We start from the raw sequence: 13,986 nt of genomic DNA, 5'->3' as shown, positions 1-13,986 counted from the left end.
CCACAAGTACTCCCGCAAAAAGTTGAGCTCTTCTAAGTTTTGAATTATCCTAATCGTTACTGAGGCTGTCGTTGCCAGCCAACAACAACAACAAAAATTGTGATGTTTCCTGACAGGCGTATATACTGTCAGGAAACCGTACACGTGCTTAAGAAAGACTACTATGACATCTTCAGTGTATCCACTAGTGTTGAATGGGTTTGGTCACGAAACGGCACACGTGCTTAGGAAAGACTAATATAATATCTTCAGTGTATCCACTAGTTTTGAATGGGTTTTGGCAAGAAAGCCTCTACCTGTGCATGAAACAGCTAGACTCATTTATATCTGGCGACCAAAAGCCCATGTTTTTGGGACAAACTTCTAGCATGTGTGCACCATAATACACTTTGTCATTCTGCAATTTGCAATGAAATCCCAACTACTACGCCGAGAGCGCGACGAGTTCTACGTTGCCTACAAGCGCATGCGGACGTCCTACGAAAACGCAGTCGAGGTGATGAACGACCTACACCGTGAAATTTCAGCTCAAGAAACAGAAATTCGAGAATTACGGCAAGCTCGATCTGCACAAGATGACCAAGATGTACAAGATAACCAAGATGACCAGGATGGCCAAGAAGACCAAGATGAACCTCGCCAGCCCCAACCCTACGGCACGGCAATCGCGGACCTCTTCGGGGACACGAGCAGCGAGAGCAGCGAGGACTCGGACGTGCCGCAAATGGAGGATAGTTCTGCCACGGACCATGCTGAAGGAGACGAGTCGGACGTTGAAGAAGCGGAAGATGGCGGCGATGAAGAAGAGGCCAACAGCGACACCGACCGTGGCGACGACAGTGATTTCATGTGGAGCGATGACGACAGTACCGGCTATGCATCCGAATCGGAAACAGGTGATCAAGATTACGAGATGCCTGACTGGCACACTTGGCTTGCACACCGTGTCGAGGATGACGACGCCTATGATCCTGCTGAGGATTTCTTCGAGGACGGTTCGAGCGACTTTCCTTTTGATTTGACCCACTTTAGTGACTAAATCGTACCTAGAGCGTAGGGGTTACAATTTCGTTTCAAGAATTGTTTTTATTTTTTTCGCTTGATTTAAACGTTACATTCGCAAGTAACTAACTAAACCGGTAATAAAAACCGTAATTTCTGACATGTATTCTAGAGTGGTTATGTAACTAACATATGAAACTCATGATTGCTGCATCGATATGAAACTATCTTCCCCTCTATCTACAGCGGCGGCTGGTTCGCGTCTGAGCGTCTCTCATTCTTCAATTTGCTCAGCAACCAGTAACACAGCAGCCCCCTCCTCACTTTTCATCTCTCTACAGCCGACTTCAAGCTTCTTGCGCTTTCTCTAACAGCGGTTGCGTGGTCACGCTTCCATCTCACATCGCGCTAACTAGTGGCTTGACGGGGTCTTGGCTGGCCTTCCGATAAACATCAGGTGGGAAGGGAGGGGGGTTATGAACCGGAGCGCTGGCGAGGTCTCCTCCAGCGAGAGTCACGACTTCAGCGGAGATATTGTTCAAACGAGATCCGCCCGAAACTCGCATTCGTACCGAAGAGCCCCTACTCCTGCCGATGTGGTGGTGGTCGACCGACACAGCACCGTTGCTCCTCGAATCAGCACGACAAAAGAAGGTGCGCGTATCATCATGCACAGCAAAACCTTTAAGTCAATAGCAGAAGCACTCCACCACTTGCAGTCGCGCGAGAATACGGCATTTCGAGAGAGGTCTCTGTTTCTTCGCACTACGGTGTTGGTCTGTGCATCGCACGTTGATTGCAAAGCCCAGGTCAGAGTAACTAAGCGTGATGGGGACATCTTCACCCTGAGCACGAGTGGGTATCACACACGGCATCTTCTGCCGAGTTCACCAGACCATGGTGACTTGTCGGACCCCGATAGGCGCCGCTTAAGGTCCAGTAAATCCGGATCCGACTCTCCAAATGACAGCAACGATTTTGATGGTAGTGAATCCGAGTTCTATCCTGACAATGCTGACTTCGACGACGAGGATGATGAGGATAAGGATACGAATGATGTCGATTCAGACACGGCAGCACATGCGATATCGCATGTCTTGGCCGTCACTTTGCCAAAGATAGTGATTCACTGCGGCCGCGATACAAATACCGAGTTCTTGTGGCCGTTTGCATCAGGTCCCGTTGATGAAAAAGTGTATCAAGCTGCCAAACGGCTCTGTGACCCTGGCAATCACTACCCATGCCACGAGCGGATGTCTAAGCGTGAAATCGCCAACATCAACCGCTACTACTTCAATGCAGACTATTACCTCATTCACGATGAAAATCTGTACGGGCAAAAGGTCACACACACAAGGACATCACGTTACGCCAAGTCCTTTGAGGGAGTTCTCAAAAAAGATGAGGTCGTGAACAGCATCCAACTATCGTACCAGTCCCTACACGCTGTGGATATTGTATCGCGAACTCCTATTGAACACGACTGGGCTTCTCCCATGTGGACAATTGAAGAGGTAATTCAATACCTTGCTCTGTAGATGCATTACTAACGTTTGTGTGTGTGCATACGGTCTAACAGATTCGGGCCCAGCGAAGCAAATTTAAATGCGACTGTAAAGAGTTTTACCAAACGGGATGGCTGTGTGGGCACGTTATGGCGTGCTTAAAACTCGTTGATGGCTTGGACTTTTCGCTGATGCTACGAGGCTTGCTGATGAGACGCCCAACCGGTCGACCAAGAAAGAAAAAACAGTGTCTTGAGCGTGAAAAGCCATCACCTGGCCAGTACAGTGTCGATGCTCTCATTTCATGGCTCATTAAAACTCCTGCGAGCGTTATCAATTGGAGCGTTCTCAGTACATGGCCAACTAAAAACCGGGATGGCGAAATCGAAGATCGAGACCTTGTGGGGGTAGTGGACCCTCCCTTTATGAAAGGTGGGGCTCGCTATTGGGACGTTTACTACGAGAAACGCAGTGAAACGGTGACCATGGCAGCCGAGGAGCTCGCCAACGCGATAAACTACGCACATCGGATGGGGCATCACATTGTTCCCCCCAGGAATTGAAAACAAGCAGGAAGTCGCTTAACTTCTGAGATTTCTTCATTGCTTAGGACGAGGTTGCATGTAATGAGGCTAGATGTAGTGAGGGCTTCGGGCGCTGCGAACTAGGGACCTGCTACACATCAACCCGTCTAGGACACTTTCACTTGTATTTTGTATGGCAAGAATTAAATACTTTCATTTGCTTTTTGTATGGCATGCAATTAATCCGGTGGTATGGAAAACCTCTTTTTATTTTTGGCACTTTTTTTGGCATGGAAAAAATCCGCCACCCACCACCCACGTGCTCCCCCCGCGCTCACTTGTGTTACCTGCGCTGCTGCTGTTATCGGTGGAGAGCGCCAACTTTCCCCCCTTTCTCCATCAACTCCTCAGCGTCTCTTGTAGGCAGAGGCAACGATACATGCCCAACATCGTTCACACTCAGTCCTGGTAGATCCGGTATCGTGTCCGCTCGACCCCCGAAGCCGTGCGCCACCCTCCCCAGCAGCTCACTGATCTCTCGAGTCGCTTCTCCCCTTGGAACCAGCACGTCGTGGGGTCCTCCCACCGAGTAGAACGACCACGCCTCGCCCTCCTCTTCCTCCTCACTACTAACGTAGAACATCTTTAACCCTTAATTGAGACTTCCAGTCGCATGGCTATACTCGAATCTTCCCCTTCCAATGAGTCTCGAGTACATGATCTCGGTGCCGGAGGAGCTCTTCGACCTGGAGAAGGCCTATTGTCCGTTCGCGGCCATGGGGGAGATCGACGACATGGGCTACTTACCCAAGGGGGATGCTTGTGTAGCCTTAGGCGCGGCGTTGGGGCGTCTAGCGGAGACTCGGGACGACGTGTTCGCCTTTGAAGACACCGACTCAGGTCTCCTCGCTGTCTGCGGGCTCAAAGTCAAAGATGGCGAGTCCATTCCGGTCCCATTGACGGAGAAATATGCAAAGCTACTGCTGGACAAGTACACCAAGTCTGACGTTGGAGAGAAGCGGTGGGAGCTGGCAGGGGGTTGGAGAACCCTACGTGGAACTCTCGTCTCGAGGAGTTCCTTTATCATGTGGGGGAGGAGTTGGGCTACGGCTGCACGGAACTAGACGCGGAACTGGAGAAGCTTGTGGTGTATGAACCTGGTGGGCGGCTGGAGAAGCGCAAATGTGCTGAAGGAGTAGCTGGAGAGGTTGCCAAGCTTGTGGTGCAGCTGCCATCGATGTTCACGGGTGGAGATATGGTGGTGTACAGTGACGAAGACAACTCGAAACACCTGAGGATGGATATGGGCAAGAAAGCGTGCACGGCTGCGTACAGTCCATGTTGCGCGGTGTTCGTTGCTGACGCGGAGCATGCTGTCGAGGAAGTGAAGAGTGGCTACCGAGTTGTGTTGGTGTATTCGCTGCGACTACCTGAAGATGAGGACTCCCCCGGAGTAAGGCGTGCGGGTCAGCTGGTCGTGAATGTAATGCGTGACGCTATGGCTGCATTTGGAGAGAAAGACACGTTTGCGCTGCTTCTGTCATCGAACTATGGATACGCTGGTTTGGGTCGAGTTGCTGAAGGAAGAAGACCGTAAACAAATCGAAGCGCTGCGGAAAGCGAACGCCCTATTTCCTCCAGAAAAGCAGTTAAAGTTTTACCTCGTTGAACTGAACCAGTCTACTTATCTCATTAGGGACGTTTGCATCGGTGGAGGGGCTTTCTCTTCGGAATCAGGGGTTCGGGCGTGTGTCTAGACGCGACAATGGCGTGGTGGGAACACCCTGGGAAGTCTCGTCAAAGTCCGAGTCGAGCATGTGGTTCTCTATCAACGGAGAAAAGCTACGCGATTGGGACTACGAATACGGAGGCGATCCACTTCCGTGGTCTGCGCGTTTGAACTTCCTGAATATCGGGAGCTTCACGCCGCGGGAAATTTGGAGCACCACATGAGTCGCGATGGATTGGTGGATGAGCAAACAATTGAATACGAAGCGCATGCTATCGTCGGTTGGCCCCTAGCAAGTGACTTGCAAAATACGACTACTTTAATTGGAGAGGCCGCTGCAATCAAGATCATTCTTGCTGAAGCCTCCGTCAATGCCTCGAAGCTACGGACGTTTATGGAGCTAGCGGATGGTAACGAGAAGGATATGGAACACGTCTCTTCCTGGGACAAGGACAATTGTGTATCCCCTTTCATGGAGTTTTGCCGGGATTTGTGCTCGGCTATCGCCTCAAGAACAAGCACCAGCTAGCGCCTGCTCTAGTGCCAATGATGGCCGCATTTGGATGGGAAGCTGTTGCAAAACATGTCAGGAGGGCATTGGATGGACAGAATCTACAGGATGCAATGTTGTTAGCTGTCAAACTGGCTGACTCTTGCAGAGCTGAAGCCAAACTTCAACCTCCTGCCACCATGCTGGCTGTAAAGAAAGCACAAGGCGTAACAAAAGAGGTGCTCTCTTCCTTTGAACATCTTGGATTACTGTGGAAATGCGCGGCTTCTTGTACAAACCCAGCGGCGTTTACGGCCGTTGACGCGCTGTTCAAGCAAATGGGTGGGAATCTTCTCGGTCCTGTACTGACAAGCATCTCCAAATGCGTCGATGAAGCAAGCCCTTCAAATCAACGGACGGGACTCGCAACACTAGTAGCTGCGAGATATCAATGGCTTGTTGGTGAAATTGCACGCCTCTCCAAGCCATTTTCATGGGAAATACCTGACGCTACCTTCCCCGCCAATGCTGGAGTTGAACAATTCCTCCGTGGGGAGCAGTCTTCGTTCACAGTTCGTGGTTTTGGTGGCATCGTAGCAGCGCGTAAGTTTGTGAGTGACAACACTCCGCCGTACGAGCTTAATCCTACCGCATCATACACGATGTCGGCAAGAGGAAGCGGGAGAAATGCCTCGGTCGAAATTATCAAGACCCGGAAGTATTTTGACAGCTTGAGAAGAAAGATTGATAGTATGAACAACGAGCTTGCACGGCTATCAAGCGACTACCCGCTAGCGGCGCCTACTCTCACCTCAACCATCGGCATGAAGCGTCCTCGCACAGAGTGACTCATGAATCTTTAAGTAAGAGGAGCATCAGCACGGTTGCAATCATTCCCAGGTGAATACGTTCCGGTGTTGTAGTAATCGTTGACCTTCATTCGTTGCACCCGTTGAACCAACTTTTTCTCGAAAAAGAGAGTTTGCGTCAGCATTGTCTTTGCCGCCTTCCATGTATTCACTCATTCCTCATTTCCCGCCGTTCCACCCAAGCCCAGCCCCCAACGTCGAAGCATGCCTGCGTTCCCAGCTCTGAAACTCAGCTACTTTGGCTTCGCTGGTCGCGCTGAGGCCGCTCGGCTGGCCTTCTACATTGGTGGTGTCCCGTTCGAAGACAAGCGCCTGAGCCACGAGCAGTTCCCTGAGTTGAAGCTGTCGCTCCCGTTGGGTCAAGTTCCGGTGTTGGAGGTCGACGGTCAAGTCATGACTCAGACCTACGCAATCCTCCGCTACGCTGGTCGTCTTGGCGGTCTCTACCCGGTCAGCACTCCCTTCGCAGCGCTCAAAGTTGACGAGATGCTGCACGCGCTGTGTGAAATGGGAGACCAGATCATCCCTTCCTTCCAAGAGCAAGATGCTGAGAAGAGGAAAGCGATGCGCGAAGAGCTCGCCACCGTCACTCTGCCACGTTACGCCGCCTTGGTGGAGGCTCGACTGCAAAAGCTGCAGGAGCTGCCAATGTTCCGATCTGATGCCGTGTTCGTGCACGAGATCTCGATCTACACGTGGATGAACGCGATCAAGCGAGGTGTGCTTGACCACATCCCGACCACGCTCTTCGACGACTACAAGCTCCACAATGCGGTGTTCAACAAGATCGCCAACCACCCGAAGGTCAAGGAATGGTACAGCCTGCCGCACGATACCTCGAAGCTCAAGCTCATGTATTTCCCGCTCCAAGGCCGTGCGGAGCCCATTCGACTGGCGTTCTTCATCGGCGGCGTCGAGTTTGAAGACAAGCGACTGTCGTTCGATGAGTTTGAGAAGGTGAAGTCGGAACTTCCATTCAACCAGCTACCAGTGCTGGAGGTTGACGGTGAGGCCATCTCACAGTCGTTGGCTATCCTGCGCTACGCGGGAAACCTCACGGGCCTCTACCCGACGGTCGACCCGCTTGTAGCTTCCCGTGTCGACGAGATCTTCGTGCTGATCGACGAAATGTACAACAGTCCTGCATGGCGCGAGACCGTCAGTGAGCGCGATCAGGAAAAGCTCAAGAAGTTGCGCGAGGGTCTGTCCAAGGGTATTATCCCTAAGACCCTGGACTTTTTGGAGAAGCGTGTGGCCGCCTTTAAGGGCCCGTACGCTACGGGGAAAGTCTTGACAGTGGCGGATTTGGCGATCTACGCGGTGATTCTCCCTCTGAAGACTGGCAGACCTGGAACTCCCGTTGATATCGCGGATTCGTACGAGCACCTGTTGCAGGTGTACGACCAGGTCAAGGCGCATCCGAAAGTGGCCGAGTGGAACGCTGCCCATGCGTAAGCAAGCCGAGGTGTCAATGTGTCTGTCAAATGGGTTACGATTGTTTTCTGAAAAGCAGGCAAGCGGGCACTAGTGCATTAAGAAAATGAAACACATTTCTTTGAGTGGTGATTTCGTTCCTTCTGTAATTTCCTCCAAAGCACTGGTACTTTAAAGTTCCTTTTGAAGACGCAGTCACGGAAGATGACATGAGCGATGAGTTTGCCCAAGTCATTTTGCCTCGCTACGTTGTTTTACTTGGAGATCGTCGTAAAAAGATGCAGGAACAGTCGATCTTCCGCTCCGACAAGGTTTTCATCCACGAGTTGGCTCTCGACGCGTGGGTCAAAACGTTCCGAGCAGGCGTGACCAATGCTCCAACTGAAGTTTTGGACGGATGCAAGCTCCTTAACGCCACTTTCGACAAGGTTGCCAAGCAACTTCAAGCCGGCCCGGAACGGAGCAGCGATGGAAGCGATGATTGGATTAGCGTGAAGAAAGACTCGCCAAAGCTCAAGCTCACCTATTTCCCGCTTCCAGACCGTGCTGAGGCTATTCGCCTCGCTTTCTTCATCGGCAACATCGAGTTTAAAGACGCCATACTCTCCTCGGAAGAGCTTGCCACGATGAAGTGCTACTGGAAGTCGATGGGAACGGCATTTCTCAATCATTCGCTATTCTTCATTACGCTGGCATTCTCGCAGGAATCTACCCGACGGCGTGGCTTCTCGCGTGGACGAGCTGTTTGCCCTCATGGACAAGATGTACAACTGCCGCAAACTAGTCGCTGAGCCAGATCCAGCTAAACTGCTTCAACTGCGTGAGCGCTTGGCGCGAGGCGTCATTCCCAAGAAGACACTGGAGACTGGATAACCTCGTCTCGAAGTTTAAGGGGCCCTACGCAACAGGAGCGCACTTGACTGTGGCAGACCTAGCTATTTACGCGCTCCTGCTCGTCCTCAAAGCCGGTAGACCCGGCTTCCCTTCAATCATCGCGGACCCGTACCACAACTTGCAGCGTGTGTTCGACCAGGTGAAAGCTCACCCGAAGGTTCGCTGAATGGAATGAAGGCCATTTGTAAGCCCAGTCCGCCGTGACACATTCGAATACCTCTCGGTAGGCGCATTACACGTAAAACAGGATGAATTCGCTGCGAATATACGACCTTCAGCGTGGTGGAGTGCCTTGCCCACCGGCAGGGCACTCCACCGCGCAAGCCCAGATAACCCCGAATGATTTGCCGATATCCTTCATTTTCCGCCGTTCAAGATGCACCTCGTCGCGCCGAAAGGCCTCAATGCCGTGCGGGCAGCCCTCTACCTTGGCGGTGTAGTATTCGAAGACACGCATTCCGATGGCCAAGGACCTCAGCTGGTCGTTAATGGGGAGTCGCTGACCCAGCCGCGGGCCATGCTTCGCTGCTCAGGGCGACTAGGCGGCTCCTATCCAGTCACTTCCCCCACCCTGGCGCTCCGAGTCGACGAGATCCTTCATGCTTTGAGTGAGGTTGAAGCTAAGATGAAGTTCACCGCTGACAACAACAACGAGATAGCGCAGAGAGAGCTTGAGACTGCTATTATTCCCCGCTACGCTTCGCTTATTGAAGCGCGATTGGAGAGTTCACTACAGGCTTCCAGCTATCCCGACCTGTTGCTTCACGAGATTGCATTGTACTGTTGGGTGAAAGATTTGCGTAAACTTGGACTCGGTGGTGAGATTGACAAGCACAAGGGCGTCCGTGAAGTTGAGTCGAAGGTGGAAGCTCATCCAAGAATTATAAACCCGAAGGCCCTCCAAGTCTGCACCAGTTCGCCAAAGCTGAAGCTGACGTACTTCCCATTCCCTGGTCGAGCTGAGCCGATTCGCCTGGCTCTGTTTATTGGAGGAATCCCGTTCGAAGATGAACGAATTGGAGCGGGTGAGCTGGAGCAAAGGCGCTCCTCGCTGCCGTTCAACCAGCTACCGGTCCTTGACGTGGATGGAGAGGTGATCTCGCAGGCACTGGCCATCTTGCGATACGCTGGCACCCTTGGCGGACTATACTCGCCAAGGGACTTTAAGGAGGCGCTACGAATCGACGAAGTGTTTTCGCTTGTCGATGAGTTTTACAGCTCCTGCACTTGGAACGCGTCGTATTTCGAGAAAGACCCGGAGAAGCAGATGAAGTTGCGCGCCACACTGGCAGAGGATACGCTCCCCAAAACGCTCGACTATCTCGAAAAGCGCGTAGCGAGGTGGAATGGATCATTTGCTGTCGGAGAGAGGCTCACGGTTGCAGACCTTGCGATCTACTCGCTCTTGTGGACATTCAAAAGTGGTCGCATAGCTGGCGTGCCTGTGTCTGTCGTCGAGTCGTTCAAGAACCTGCTGCAAGTTCACAAGACGGTGTCCACTCACCCTCAGGTCGTGAAATGGACGGCGATGTTGCACTAGTCATACTGTCGTGACACAACAGGTTCAAGACATGGACATTGGACTGACAAGTGGTTGGATCCTATACATGACATCGAATAGGGAATTTGTTTTATAAGAATCTGTCTCCGTTGTATTTATTTTATACTAGTGGCGTTGTGATTCATTACGCTAACAAAAAATATGAGACGCGCGCAGCTGAGCAGGGATTGGATAATATTCTCCTTTTCGCGTGCGATGATTAGCTTGAGGTGGGGCGCCAACTTCAACTACTACGTCATTCCGCATTTCGCTTCGTCAAGTGCGGGGCTATGAAGGTTTTCTTCGAGCACAATTGTTGCTCCAGCAATTGCCATGGGGACAACTACAAGCCAGATGGAGCCGTCCGCCAATCCATCATCGCGCTACTGGACCAAATGTCACGCTTCAAGGGGGAACTGTCGTTCGGGGGGGAGCATTTCGCGCTTCAGGTGGTACCAGAGCTGCTCATCAAGAGCTTCGGACCCCTGCCAGTCCCAGTGTCGAGCGAGAACGCACGCAGATTGACTGCACACTCTATTCCCATTGGCCGGAGTACGTGGGTGCTTCCGGGCGACCACGTTCATGTCAAGAACTTGGAATGGGGGCGTGCCATTGAAAAATTGTGCGGGGAGGTTGGGCTTCAAGAAGTACGCTAAGAGTGTCGGGCTTAAAGGCATTCAGCTGAAGCCGGTGCTGTCCAAGTTGTGGCTGTTGGGCCCTGGGGGGTATCTGGAAAGGCTGCGAGATGATGAATCGAAGAGATGTTGGGGAAAATTGGTGTTGCATCTGCCGTCGGAGGAGTATCGCGGAGGGGATTTGGTCGTTTATGAAGGGGGGAAGGAGAAGTGCCGGTATGGTTTCGGGAAGAAGACTGGAATTGAGAGTCTCACGGCTCAGTACGCAGTGTATGCTACGGGGGCCGCTAGTTTCTTCCCCAGGATAAGCAGCTGCTGTTCTACATTGCTCGTCTGGAGTACAGTATCATGTATCCTCGACACTGCTTCACGTCTAGGCCGAAAAAAGAGGTGGCATTGGGGCAGGTTTCGTGGTACTCATTGGGAGGTGAGGTAGAGGGAGGTCAGAGGAGTGGACGAGAACTCTAAAATTGCTGAACTCGGGCAACGACACGCTTGGCCGTCATGAAAAGTCAAGTACTTCTTCCGTTGGCAACCACGCGCGCTTTGGAATCGTCGCATGGCCAGCGTGCGCTGACATTGCGAACAGGTATACACACATGGGAGATATTGCCGCTACGTTCTCGATTCTGAGTGATGATTCTGGGGCCACGGACAAAATTCGGCGATTTTTACTCTTCGAGGTTGAAACATATCAACCAAAAGCATCTTGTGTTCCGATGGCATTGTGCCAGAAGCTCTGGAAAGTTATTGCTGAGACGGAAGAATTGCCGCTTGTGGGGGTATTTTTCAATTGGTACTTCATACGGTTGGAGAGTAAGCTTGACTTCATTCCTGATATCGCTCGCTTCGTGCAACGTGTCGGCTGCGAAGGCGTCGTCAATTTGTTCATCAACGCCATCAAGCAACTGGAAGAAGGCATGTGCCTTGCACTGAAGCTGTCTGAAGTGCTCCCGGAATACCCTCAGGCACGAGTCACTCTCACAACTTTCGCGCTTCAGGAGGCTCGCATCACCATTGAATCCTCTGATCGATGTATTTCGGAAGAAGTGGGATTGCTCTGGAAAGGGGCCATGGACTGCAATATCGAGAAAGTCTGCACCGATCTACTCAAGGTCGTGGCCCAAGTTGAGGGCTCCTTGCTGAGTCCGTACGTGAACCAGTTTTCAAAACTCATCAATTCCTCCAGCTTACCGGAACATCGCGCAGCATTCACTAGCGTCGTGGATCGACGCCGTCAGTGGTTGAGAGAACAAGTTTCGCGAGGAGTGACACCACACTGGGAAATCTCCCACGAACATTTTCCGGATGCTGCTAACATATCAACGTTCCTTCAGGGGCCCCTGGTTTCTTTAGTAATCGAGGGCTTTAACAGCATCGGAGCCGCGCGTACTCGAGCTGCTTTGCTACGAATGCGTATTGAGGGTCCTTTGGACGTATCTGCAAGGAAGAGGGGAGCTGAAGCGTAGTGCAACTGACAAAACAAGATTCCAACCTGAAAGCGAGCTGTACAATGGAAATCGCCAAGATGGATCTGTTGCTACAGGACCTAAGTAGCCATGTGGGTGACGAAAACGCTGATCGTAGCAACACGAGCGCTATCGGACAGAAGCGTTCGCACGACGAGGACCTGGAGGTTGTCTCCATGGACTAGTCTCAATCGCCAATCGCCCGCATGTGCGTATGAAGATCGTAGTTTGCTTTTTATTTTATTTTTCTAAGCTGTAAGGTTACTGAAGTGTCGTGAAATACTCGGGGAACTGTCGTTTTCTGATCTAGTGCCAGCGTTTTATAGCTAATGTTGTCAATCAATCATGCATACAGGAGTCCACAGGGACTAATGAACACCAAAGAGATGCAAGGACATACCAATGATCACTACACGTTTATTCCGGCGGCCGCTCCTCCCAGCTTTTTTCTTTCTCCCTCTTCAACTCATCTTACTACACTCAATAACGTCAAGAACCGATGCACTTGAACCTCTCCGAGCCATCGATTTACACGCAGCTGCTGCTGTCAGCGATGAACTGGCCGTCCGAGTTCTCGCAGCCACAGTTGCCCGTGGTGGGGTCCTTGATGCAGCCAGTTCCGACGCCGCTGTCGGTTCCGTTGCCACTGTTCACACAGCATGCACATTGTCAGCATTGTGATCTCATACTAGAATTTTGAATTCGGCGCAGGACTTACCTCCAGAAGAAGGTCCAGCAGTCGTCGTTGGCGGTCATGACGTCCGCCGTGGGTGACTCGCAAGTGTAGGCAGAGCAGGTGCCGTACGGGTAGCCGTTGTTGCCGTCATACTGGTGGTCCGTCACGAACACGGCGAACGTCTGCGTCTCAGAGGTACGGGTGTTGTGCGAGCACTCAGCGGCCTGGATGGCAGTGGAGACCTTGGTCGCGCTGCAGTTGTAGACGCTCGGGCACTTGCCCTTGGTGTTGGAGGTGGCCGGATCGAGAGTCGCGGACACGAGGGCGGGGGCGACAAGAAGGACGAGGGCGAACGAGAAGCGCATCTTGGTTGTTGGGAGCTTGGTTCAGGTAGGTACTTGTGCTGTAGGCGGAGAAATGTAAAGTGAGTTGGCCGTTGCTGGCACCACTTGGTATTTTACTCCTATAAGGTTGTCCCTCGCACATCTTGACGACGAACGCTCCATCGCCGGAAGTGCTGGTGTTTGATTTCCATGGCCATCCGACTTCCCAACCGATCTTTGGTTTTGTGGTGCTCGACTGGGCAAAGTGGAGCACGTACCGTGCGAGCTCTACAGATGTGTGCGATTCGATCTTGTCCTTTACCATCTTTGCCCCCTCAGTGCATTCGTCTAGTTGGGTGGCCCTATCTCTACAACTCAACACATGGCATGGCCCTCTATTACGTGCTGCTCGTACATGAATGCCAGTTGCTCAGGCTGAGAGGAAGAGTGCTTCCGCACTGGTCAGGTTTCCTCCTCAAAATGCATACAAGGCCAAACGCACGTCGTCCAATCTGGAGGTATCTCGGAGAGCACACTAATTGTCATCTGCTGCCCGTAGCTGCTGGCTGGTGGCGTCATTGGCCGCGCGCGCGAGTCATCGTCGCGCATTCGATCCAAATGGGGAAGAAATCATCTTCGCTGACTTCCTATCAAGTCCTTCCTACATCTACTACGGTACTAGTAACGTTATCCTGTATAATTCGTCGAAAAAAAGTTGCTTGTACCTCAGGCAACATTTAAACAACATTTTGCCACACCATACTTACACAACGTAGCCATGTTGTCAGCGGCACCATGTACCACACAAAACCGAAGGTCGACAATGGAATTAACACAACATTAGCGAAAGAATAGCATACCGAATAATCATTCAGCCCACAACAACTCCATAATTT

General features: G+C 51.9%; 10 protein-coding genes across 10 annotated transcripts; 9 read left to right on the top strand and 1 right to left on the bottom strand.

Moving 5' to 3' along the window:
* Positions 1 to 409: 409 nt before the first annotated feature.
* On the top strand, positions 410 to 1,039 carry PHYSODRAFT_258339 (hypothetical protein; the record flags this gene model as incomplete). The annotated part of the gene is made up of 1 exon (XM_009517018.1): positions 410 to 1,039. One exon carries the CDS (start codon positions 410 to 412, stop codon positions 1,037 to 1,039), a length of 630 nt encoding a protein of 209 aa, XP_009515313.1.
* Positions 1,040 to 1,670: 631 nt separating this feature from the next.
* Positions 1,671 to 3,070, top strand: PHYSODRAFT_470265 (hypothetical protein; the record flags this gene model as incomplete). Its single annotated transcript, XM_009519760.1, has 3 exons — positions 1,671 to 2,183; positions 2,265 to 2,516; positions 2,582 to 3,070. The coding sequence occupies 3 exons, from the start codon at positions 1,671 to 1,673 to the stop codon at positions 3,068 to 3,070; spliced, it is 1,254 nt and encodes a 417-aa protein (XP_009518055.1).
* Positions 3,071 to 4,070: 1,000 nt separating this feature from the next.
* On the top strand, positions 4,071 to 4,628 carry PHYSODRAFT_467244 (hypothetical protein; the record flags this gene model as incomplete). The annotated part of the gene is made up of 1 exon (XM_009517017.1): positions 4,071 to 4,628. A coding segment is annotated over one exon (558 nt), but the record flags the coding sequence as incomplete, so codon positions are not given.
* A 352-nt stretch (positions 4,629 to 4,980) lies between these two features.
* On the top strand, positions 4,981 to 5,289 carry PHYSODRAFT_293683 (hypothetical protein; the record flags this gene model as incomplete). Its single annotated transcript, XM_009517016.1, has 1 exon — positions 4,981 to 5,289. One exon carries the CDS (start codon positions 4,981 to 4,983, stop codon positions 5,287 to 5,289), a length of 309 nt encoding a protein of 102 aa, XP_009515311.1.
* A 95-nt stretch (positions 5,290 to 5,384) lies between these two features.
* Positions 5,385 to 6,026, top strand: PHYSODRAFT_401044 (hypothetical protein; the record flags this gene model as incomplete). Its single annotated transcript, XM_009517015.1, has 1 exon — positions 5,385 to 6,026. A coding segment is annotated over one exon (642 nt), but the record flags the coding sequence as incomplete, so codon positions are not given.
* A 297-nt stretch (positions 6,027 to 6,323) lies between these two features.
* PHYSODRAFT_472264 (hypothetical protein) lies at positions 6,324 to 7,574 on the top strand (the record flags this gene model as incomplete). Its single annotated transcript, XM_009517014.1, has 1 exon — positions 6,324 to 7,574. One exon carries the CDS (start codon positions 6,324 to 6,326, stop codon positions 7,572 to 7,574), a length of 1,251 nt encoding a protein of 416 aa, XP_009515309.1.
* A 1,390-nt stretch (positions 7,575 to 8,964) lies between these two features.
* PHYSODRAFT_466681 (hypothetical protein) lies at positions 8,965 to 9,987 on the top strand (the record flags this gene model as incomplete). The annotated part of the gene is made up of 2 exons (XM_009517013.1): positions 8,965 to 9,060; positions 9,184 to 9,987. The coding sequence occupies 2 exons, from the start codon at positions 8,965 to 8,967 to the stop codon at positions 9,985 to 9,987; spliced, it is 900 nt and encodes a 299-aa protein (XP_009515308.1).
* A 548-nt stretch (positions 9,988 to 10,535) lies between these two features.
* PHYSODRAFT_378027 (hypothetical protein) lies at positions 10,536 to 10,896 on the top strand (the record flags this gene model as incomplete). The annotated part of the gene is given in 2 exon segments (XM_009517012.1): positions 10,536 to 10,619; positions 10,636 to 10,896. Coding segments are annotated over 2 exon segments (345 nt in total), but the record flags the coding sequence as incomplete, so codon positions are not given.
* A 325-nt stretch (positions 10,897 to 11,221) lies between these two features.
* Positions 11,222 to 12,091, top strand: PHYSODRAFT_293681 (hypothetical protein; the record flags this gene model as incomplete). Its single annotated transcript, XM_009517011.1, has 1 exon — positions 11,222 to 12,091. The coding sequence occupies one exon, from the start codon at positions 11,222 to 11,224 to the stop codon at positions 12,089 to 12,091; it is 870 nt and encodes a 289-aa protein (XP_009515306.1).
* A 528-nt stretch (positions 12,092 to 12,619) lies between these two features.
* Positions 12,620 to 13,132, bottom strand: PHYSODRAFT_321736 (hypothetical protein; the record flags this gene model as incomplete). The annotated part of the gene is made up of 2 exons (XM_009517010.1): positions 12,620 to 12,737; positions 12,810 to 13,132. The coding sequence occupies 2 exons, from the start codon at positions 13,130 to 13,132 to the stop codon at positions 12,620 to 12,622; spliced, it is 441 nt and encodes a 146-aa protein (XP_009515305.1).
* Positions 13,133 to 13,986: the final 854 nt, after the last annotated feature.

This window comes from Phytophthora sojae (assembly GCF_000149755.1).
Source record: "Phytophthora sojae unplaced genomic scaffold PHYSOscaffold_1, whole genome shotgun sequence".
Taxonomy (NCBI): Eukaryota; Oomycota; class Peronosporomycetes; order Peronosporales; family Peronosporaceae; genus Phytophthora; species Phytophthora sojae.
Note: the sequence above shows the minus strand (reverse complement) of the source record. Positions and strands in the feature narration are given on the sequence as shown.